The sequence below is a fragment of the Mus caroli genome, chromosome 19 (assembly GCF_900094665.2).
Source record: "Mus caroli chromosome 19, CAROLI_EIJ_v1.1, whole genome shotgun sequence".
NCBI classification, from domain to species: Eukaryota; Metazoa; Chordata; class Mammalia; order Rodentia; family Muridae; genus Mus; species Mus caroli.
Genome location: NC_034588.1, coordinates 26,120,723 through 26,130,228, shown reverse-complemented (window position 1 = coordinate 26,130,228; position 9,506 = coordinate 26,120,723). Strand labels below are relative to the sequence as shown.

At 46.7% G+C, this 9,506-nt stretch overlaps 1 protein-coding gene across 1 annotated transcript in view; it reads right to left on the bottom strand.

Moving 5' to 3' along the window:
- Rcl1 (RNA terminal phosphate cyclase like 1) overlaps positions 1-8,041 on the bottom strand; it is a 43,274-nt gene extending 35,233 nt beyond the window's left edge. Inside the window, exon 1 of the mRNA XM_021151344.1 lies at positions 7,789-8,041. Coding sequence (XP_021007003.1) covers positions 7,789-7,924 — 136 coding nt within the window. The 5' untranslated portion in view covers positions 7,925-8,041. The remainder of the gene's footprint in view (positions 1-7,788) is intronic.
- Between the last annotated feature and the right edge of the window lie 1,465 nt (positions 8,042-9,506).

The window sequence follows — 9,506 nt, the reverse complement described above, 5'->3', positions numbered from 1 at the left end:
CTGGAACTCACTCTGTAGACCAGGCTGGCCTCGAACTCAGAAATCCACCTGCCTCTGCCTCCCGAGTGCTGGGATTAAAGGCGTGTGCCACCACGCCTGGCTGTACATTCTGTTTTGAAAGGTATGGTGCATTTACTAAATTTAACAAAGGGTTTGTTTTTAAAATAGAAGCCTTAGTCCAAGAATGAAGAAATCTCCCTTAGTCATTAAAACACCCAGGTGGTACTGAACTCCAAATACAATAGATTTTTTTTTCTATATACAGGATGTAAATTCAGTAAGAGACCATAAAACAGAATGATTTTAAGAAAATACTGAAAGTTGCGGGAATGTGCTGTCTTCACCTTTCTCACAGAGCAGTGCTTACCTGGTGTGAGGTAAGGTCCTGAGTACCCTGACACCTTTGTTCCTGGACTAGGGGACCCAAGTCAAATCCAGTCACCCATCCTTAATAAGCCACTTAAAAGAGCCAAATTAAAAGTGGAAAGCAGAAAAGAGAGCTCTATTCACATGGCCTCACTGGGAAGAGTGGTAAAGGATTCAGCAAACCCAAGTCTTCAGGATTCCAAGTGAGATGGACGTTAGAGAGGGCCAAGGCTTCGCACATCCAGGCACTCCTGGGCAGGGTGTGCCCAACTAGCGCTGACCTATCATTGTCGAGGCTCTAACCAACAGAAAGTCTCTATGCAACAAAAGCAGGATAGACAGTTCATCTAAGTGACCACAAATTTATACCAAAATAGACTTAAAAATTCAACAAATTTAAAAAGAGTTAAAATCAGTGATGTCCTCATACCATAATAAAAGTTAAAATCAGTACCACAAAGAAACAAGAAATAATCTAAACATACTAGTGAATATCCAATCCATGGGTGAATGGGAAGATTTTACATCACACCAAGCTGAGAGAAATCCAGAACGACATATCAAAATGTGTGGGATAGAGACAGCTAAAGCACTACTGAACGGGGCAGGCTGGTGCAGCACCGCAGGCTTTTATTAGAAAAGACACATCGCCATCTAAATCCCGCAAGAACCTAGAAAAAGAAAAACAAAATAAACCTAAAACCAGAGAATGAAATTATAATAAAGATATAAGCAGAAATTAAATGAACAAATAAGAGAAACTCGTTGAAACAAAGACCTATTGATCTCTTCCCCCTCTCTGTGACCATGGCGTGGGGGAGCGGGAGGGGGAGGGCAAAGAACAGAACCTCAAATATTCTGGGCTCTACCTGTGAGCTACATCCAAAAATCACAAGAATAAATATAGTCATATTTAAAAATGGGCAACGACATAGATATATGGTGGCGTATGCAAATTAATACAATGACAAATGGCTGCACAGTAAATGTGGCCCAGGATGATTAAAATGAAAAGCATTTCAAATGCTGGTGGGGACCGAGAGACACTGTAGCACTTGTACATTGCTGGTGAAACATAAAGTGATATGTACCCACACGGAAAGAGTACCTACACGGAAAGAGTTGGCACCATCTCAAAGAACCAAAGAGGCAACTATCCTACAACCCAGCATTTACAACGAGAAAAGGGAGACTAAAGGTCCTCATAGAAACCAGCCTGTGAGCTCAGTGGTTAGAGCACTGGCTGCTCTTCCAGAGGACCCGACTTCCATTCCCAGCAGCCACATAAAGACCCAAAACCATTTGTAACTCCAGTTCCGGAAGGTCTGATGTGTCTCCTGACCTCTGAGGGACCAGGGACACAAGTGATAGACATACACGCAGACAAAACACTCATACTTGTTAGAACAAAAGAGTCGACCAACTGTGCAGAATAGTTCAAAATTAGAAGCGAGCCAGATGTTCTTCAAATAAAAAAAGAACAAGAAAGTGGTATTTTCATATTCAGGATTTTTTTTTTAAAGATCAAACTTGCTTTAAAAAAGAACTTAGAATAAAGTTCACTCTACAACCTGTAAGTTATATATGCTGCCAAGGATAACTATGAGTGTAGCCCAACAGACTCCTAAACTCACTTAAAATACCATGGGTTTTGGCTAAGGTATGAACAACATTGTTGTATCAAAAGCTAGCTGCCGTGAGGGGTCCTTGCCAAATGGCTACGGACGTTCTACCCACAGTATTTTCACTCATCTACATTTCTGACCAACGAAACTGGAAACAGAGACAGATGGGGAGGAATGAGGACAACGGGTGTGAGTACTGAGGGCCCTGTGAGCCACTCCCCCTCTTCCCTTAGATTTGTTAGTTTCCTGGAGGCAGAGTGTGCACAGCATGGAGGCAGAGTGTGCACAGCATGGAGGCAGGTAAGAAGAGGGGTTGGAGCCAGGAGGATAAATGTCACAAGGAAGGATAGGGGCCATCGTTTAAGGCAGGAAAATACTCTTTGACGTAAGAAACTGACGGAGTCGTCATGTCTTCAGAGCAAGGCAGAAAGTCTTCTTGATGGGCTTCACGGCCACTCAAGTCCCGAGAGAATGGTGCCAGTCCACTGCTGACTCTGAGTGGCCTTCCTCCTACAGATTACATAAGTGCTGCAGGGCCAGGGAGGCAGAGATCTGATTGGGTGGTCACAGAGTCCAGCTCTGGATCTCTACTGGGGGTTTGAGGCCAGCCTGATCTACAAAGTGAATTCCGGACAGCCAGGGCTACAAAGAGACACCCTGTAGGGAGAGGGGACAGAGATACCTGGGACTTTATAATACCAACATAGCATACCCAACGTCTGTAAGAGAAAAATGAGCCCTTCAGGCCGGAGCCCTCATGAATAAGCCCCATCACCTCCATCACTCAGCTACCCTGGCTGTTTTACTTTCAGTAAAATGGCAGGAACAACAGAATATTACTTTCTCTGACATGAAGAATAGAATGAGGCAGTATAATTGGTTGTTGTATTCAAGAGTGAAATATAAATTGCATGTGACTGCATTTCTGTTGCTTTTGTTTTGTTTAGTGTTTTGACACGTGTTAAGACTACTTTGCCCAGCTGACACAGAATTCGCTATGTAACCCAGGCTGGCGTTGAGCTAACTTCCTGCCTCCACTTTGGGTGCTGGGGTTACAGCAGGTGTGTGCCACCATACCAGGTGTCTCTACAGAGTTAACTGGAACTACTCCAGGATCGTCTGCCTTTGGTATCCAATTTCTTCCCATTATTTAAACCTCTCTGCACAGGAAGAAGGCAGTTTTATTTAACAGATTCATTTCTTTGCCTGAAGTCCCAAGGCTTGGGCATGACCTGAGTCTTCATCCACTTCTGAAACAAGGAGGGTCTTCCTTTGCAGCCCAGACTGGCTTCTAAGTCAGCCTTCTCTACGGTAGCGGAACCTGTACTACCATGTCTAGCTCCTTGTGCTGTTTTAGTAATACCTGCTGCTATTCTTAAGAATCTGGAGTATAGGGGGCTGGTGAGATGGCTCAGTGGGTAAGAGCACCCGACTGTTCCTCCAAAGGTCCAGAGTTCAAATCCCAGCAACCACATGGTGGCTCACAACCAGCCGCAATGAGACCTGGCGCCCTCTTCTGGAGTGTCTGAAGACAGCTGCAGTGTACTTACATAGAATAAATAAATAAATCTTAAAAAAAAAAAAAAAAGAATCTGGAGTATAAAGGAAAGCTTTACCCACCCTTTGCAGGGGCGCTGCAGAAGAGCTGGCCCCAGTGGTGTGAGTATGGGAGAGCTGGTGGGATGACCAGATCCAGGACTTTGAGTTGGCCCACCCCAACATCTACCCCATCTATGAGCTGCTGGAGCACATGAAAGAGTGGGTCCTGCAGATCCAAACCTACAGGACCTCCACGACTCAGGGTAACAGCAAGATATCCCAGAGGAGTCTGGGTGAGGGTCCAGTATTAATGGTGTAGTAGATGCCAGAAGCTTTGAACCAGACCAAAGACTCGTTGTAATGAGTATTTGCAAGTAAAGCTATTTGAGCAGAAGGCTGTACTGTGGGACACACTGTGGCTTCCAATGCCATTACAAGGAACAAATACGTGATGGAGAGGCAGGAAACACAGTGGAGCGAAATGATAACGTACACAGCAGAACTGGAGACGGGAAAGTTGCCTGCTACAGAAGGCTGCCCTGATATAAGATGTTGTTGTTTGCCTTTTGCAAGGGCGGGGAGGGGAGGTTACAAGGGTAGAGAGCGGATATGGAAGGACTGGGAAATGAGGGTGAATGGGGCGAATGATGTGAAATTCCCGAAGAATCAATAAAAAAATTATGTGAAAAAAAGCTTTAGTTATTAAAGTCTACTAGAACAGAGTTGTTTAGTACCAGTACTGACACTAAATAGACTTATTGCTAATATACAAAATAAAATTCTTTACAGTGGGGTCCATAGGGTATTAACAATTTCTTGGGCTCTCCTTACTTGACAACTCCCCCCAGTGGCATCTAAAAAAAAAAAAAAGTCTCTAAATACTGTCAGCATACCAGGGGATGAAACTACCAATAATATGCAAATATGTAGAAATCAGCACTTAAAAGGGAAACTTCAAAGAACAACATAATTTAAATATTTAAAAGTTCCCAATGACAGCAGGGAAAAACTTGGGACACCAGACAGCACAACTTTACCCAGTTCTCAGTAGAATCTTAATAAACCAGCTTGTGTTTTTTCCTTCTGCTCATTACATCTAAGGATTGAGTTCAGTCCTCACAGAAATCCCATAAGGCAGGCACTGGTACTCCATGGCCCTACTTTACCATGCATATACAACTGGATGAATGCCTGGGTCCAAGGACAGCCTGAGGGAACACTGTGGGGTGCTCATGTACACAGACTCGTACACAGAGTGTTAAAGGGAGTGGGAGGGGCTTAAGAGAATGCATTCTCCTGTAATGACCCTCAGCCACCATTCCCACTGTCACAACAGAAGGACATCGAGAATGCCTTTCCTACATCTGCCAGGCTATTTTCTGTTCTGGGTCCACGGGGTCCCTCTACCACATTAGACTCTCCTCACTTCACCGTGCTATTCCACTCAAGTTCTTCCTGTTTAGAGGACAAGTTCCCGGAGTGCAAATGCAACCAACGTCTATCTAGACTCCCCTCCTCAAAGCCTTGCACAATATGAGGCTCAATAAACTTCTGAATGGCCCTGAGGCAGCCTCCTCCACACGCACTCCCTTTGGGGGGTTTAAGGAAGCACTTTTGGGGGATGGGACTTGCACTCCAGCTGAAGACTGTACTGGGTATTCTCTGACTTTGTTCCACATTCCATTACCTAAGTCAGGAAGAGGCAGGCAGGGATGGAAGATGCTACTGAGGACTGAACTACGACCCCAAATCCACATTCATGTGTTTCTGTATATGTGTATATTTTGCATACTTAACTTACGTATGTATTTTCGGGCATGTTAAGTCTACCAATTAAAGTTGAGATGTGAATCGAGGTCCCTCTGTGAGTAACCGAACAGTGAACCCTTAAGCCAGCATAAAACCTCAAGTGTCAGTCTCTGTGACATTAGTACCTTGAGAAGGTGTGTTAGTTAGGTTTTGCTGTTAACTTGACACAAACCAGAGTCAGCTGAGGAGGGGAAATTCCAATTCAGAAAACACACCCATTAGATTGGCCTATGTATGGGCAAGCCCATGGTACCTTCCCTTGCCCACTAGGAATGATGTCCCCCGGGGCAGGTAGTCCTGCAGAATATAAGAAAGCAAAAAGGGCAAGACCATAAGCAGCAGCTTCCCTGACCTGTGGTTTGGGCTCCTACCCTGACTTCCTTTCCTGAGCAACTACAACTGTAAACTGAAACAAACCCTTCCCTCCCCAGATGGCCTAGGGTCAGATTGTTTTTCCACACCAACAGAACCCTAAGACATGGAGCAAAGCAAACTATGTTCTACAGTGGCACCCCACAGAATACCAGCTAGCACTGCCTCCCCAGGTACCAGAATCCCTAGCTTTTCAGAAAAATGCCAAGGGCAAGATCCTGCTTTTGAAAAGAAACAGGAACCCACAGGTGAGTTCCTAGAAACCTTGAAATACTGTATTAGAAGGCACCTATCAAGTCAACTCTGAATTCTCTCTTATGGGCAACATATTTGTGAAAGAAAGCCCAAGTCTCCAGGCTAAAGCACTTTGTACCTTAATTAATTAATGAATTAAAGTAAAACCTTGTGCCCAGTGGTCACAGTAGAAGCAAGGTCTCCAGGCTAATCTGGGGTTGGAAACACAACACAGCAGCCCAAGCAATAACTTCTCCCAAGGACCAGATTTAAAACTGGGGGTGCAGAGGGGGTGGGGGTAAGAGATTTGAGAGAATGGAGTACAACCAATTTAGTCATCATCTCTCCTCAAACTTTGAGGTTCTTGACTATTTGCTTTCAGTTTTTGTTTCTGTTAAACGATCCCCCCACCCCCCCAAAACAAGGTCTGACTATGCAGCTCTGGCTAGGTTAGAACTCACAAGTTTAGACCAAGCTGACCTCTAACTCAGAGACACACTGTGTGGCCCAAGCTGGCCTTGAACTTGGGATCCTCCTGCCTCAGCCTACAGAGTGCTGGGATTACAAGGCTGTGTCACCAAGCCCAGTGCTCTCTCCAGCAGTACAGGGAAGACAGACTTTACTCACTCCCGTAACAAGCCTTCTGGTTTTTTTTTCTTTCCTAACCTATTTCCATCACCATGCACAAAACTTTTACAGTGGTAGTAATGAAATTATATATATATATATATATATATATATATATATATATAATTCAGACATGATGAAATGGTCTAGCCCTCTAGTTTTTTTTTTTTTTTTTTAATCTGCAAAAATAAACATACCAGCCTGACCCAGGAGGTCTCCTGAACGAATTACAGCCCCCCCTCCCCTTTTCAGGCTACTGACAGGTTTTTCTTTTTGGTTTTAATTGGTTCAATTGTCTTTATCAGAAGGGATCTAGGAGACACTTTTGAACACATACCTAAATTCTAGGGGAACAGCTGCAAACCAAAGCCATTGAACAAGACGCGGGTTCAAATGATGGGTTCAACCTATCTATCTACCTTTGTGAGACAGATAAATCAATAAGACCTTTGAAGCCTGCAGTTTATTGTCTGGCCTGCCTTTTCCTTAAGTCAAGACAACTAGGTCTACGACATAAAAACTATCTTGGTTGAGCGTTCTGGAGCAGGCCTGTAATCCCAGCACTCGGGAGGTGGGGAGGTAGAAGGAACAGGACTTGAAGGGCATCCTCAGTTACATACATAGTTTGAAGCCAACCTGGGCAACATGAGACTCTGGTTCAAAAAACAAAACAAAACAAAACCCTATTACAAAGCTTCGCTACTGCGCACATCGGTGACTAATAGAAACAAGCGCATCGTTTAAAAATAAAATTTTATAACACACTTCCGAAGAGAGAGGGCGGGGGGTGGGGGGGAAGGAGATAAATAATGGCGACAAAAACTGGTGTCCAAGCGGGGCAGCGGTTTCAGAGACCGCTTTGGATGAGATTGGCAAACCAATCAGTGGTACTTTTCTCTCCAATGTCTGTCCGTCCACTCACTCAATCACTAGATGTTGGTCCAATAAACTGTTTTTCTCCTGGGAGGTTTATGGCGAAAGCAAGAGACTCAAGAGAGGGAAGCGAGTGGGCGATGCCTACGATTCGTAGCAACAAGCTAGCCAGGAAAACGTGCAGCTGTTTACTACCCGTGCCCAGGAGCCGCAGGGCATCCTTCCACGCGTGGCGCAGCTCGAGGACAGATCTGCCGCCCGACCACCATCCCACCCACGCGCCCAGTGGCCACTCCGGGCTACGACCCCGGGTCCTCCCTCCTCGCGCCCCCTCCCAAGTCACCTCGGAGGCCCGGGTTGTCGTCCCTGGCGCGAATCCTGCGGATCTTGACCGGTCGCCCGCTCAGGGTGGACAGGACCAGGCGCTGGCGCAAGAAGTTACACCCCGCGTAGCTGAGTGAGTGCGCCTGGGTCGCCATGTGCGCGCCGTCCGCAGAGGCCCCGGACCCGGGAGCGCGACCAGGACCACGGCAGCCCCCGACGCGTCCACGTGGTTTAGAACAGGAAGACAGAGCGACTAGACACCGGGTCAGAGGGGAGCGGGGCGGAGCCAGCGGCCGCCCGTCCGCCTCCTCGCCTGGCTGGGGCGGCCCGGGCTCCGAAGCACACTACCATTGGCCCACGGGGGATCTGGGCGTTGCCCTCTCTGCGTCGCCATTGGTCTGCTCTGTAGCTGGGCGGTGCTCCTGCCGCGTTGCCATTGGCCGGTAGTGAAAGAGGGCGGTGCCCGGGCCCCAGCAACAGCGCGCGGCTGGAGGGACCCAGTTAAAGCTGCGGGGAAACCCGGGCGCCCAGACGCCGTGGGGGTCTGTATGTCTGTGCAGGACTTTCGCGGCCTATGCGGTAAAGGAGGCAATGGCTCCGCCTGGGTGCCCACAGCTGGTGGTACTTAGCAACGCACCTACAGCAGCCCCGGGCAAGGATGCTAGCTAGCCTCTCCCGCGTTTTCCTGCCACCGAAGAGAACAGGATTGACACGCTTACCCTGTTGTAGGCGCCTTGTCTGGGTCTGAGCCGAAATCCTCTGAGGTGCAGCCTGCAATCTTTCACTCACTCCCGGGAAATTGCCAAGCTGTCAGAGGCTGCCTGAACTAGGACCCGAGCCTTTAGACAAGAGACCACTGCTTATTTTGTAATGAGGGGCCTCGCTTTGTCCCTTTCTCAGCTGCCCCTTCGTTCATATTCTTTGAGTTTGGTGTCAAGACATATCTGTAACCTCGCATGACTCAAAATGGACAGTTGCAATAACTTCAAGACGTCTATACATGCTCATGCATACACGGGGGATGGGTGGATAGGGATCTTGCTCTTCCGTCTGTCCTGTCATCCAAGCTTGCACTACAAAACCTTTCTAAATATTGTACTGTTTCACGCCTTCATTAAAAAAACAATCAAATGACTACTAACTTAGGAATGCAGTGGTCTTAGTGTTAGGTTTACAGCCAGCCATTCACGGGCTGTAACCCCAGACCTTAAGTCCCAGAAAGCACAGTGAAAGATGGAGTAGAAACTGGAGAAAGAAAAAAGGGGGCCATCCTAAGCGGGTGAGAATGCCAAGGAAACCCCGAGGAGCATCTAAAGGTGGCCATCAGTGAAGAGTCTACGGATCAGCCCTGAAATCCACTGAGGCAGCTAACCCACTTACCACAACGCCATTCTGTTAAGGGCTGCCTTTACATAGCTAAGCGGCATCTGACAGGCAGCGTTCTTTGGAAAAGCTCCAGGACCCCTAGGCTCTCCTCTAAACGCTGTTGTGAAGAATACTAAAGCACCAGGGGTACTTTCACATCAGGAATGGATTTTTCATTTTCTTTTTTAATTCTATCTCGTTTAATTACTCAATAGTCTTTAGAAAAAAATATTATTCAATAAAGAATGCTCACATCCGTTCAGGGCTCACTGCTTTCAATGCAGACCTTCTGAGTTTTATTCCATCAGCGTCTCACCTCTGCTTCTAGAGTTTTCAAACCTACCTGGAATTGCAGGCCAATAGTACTGAGGT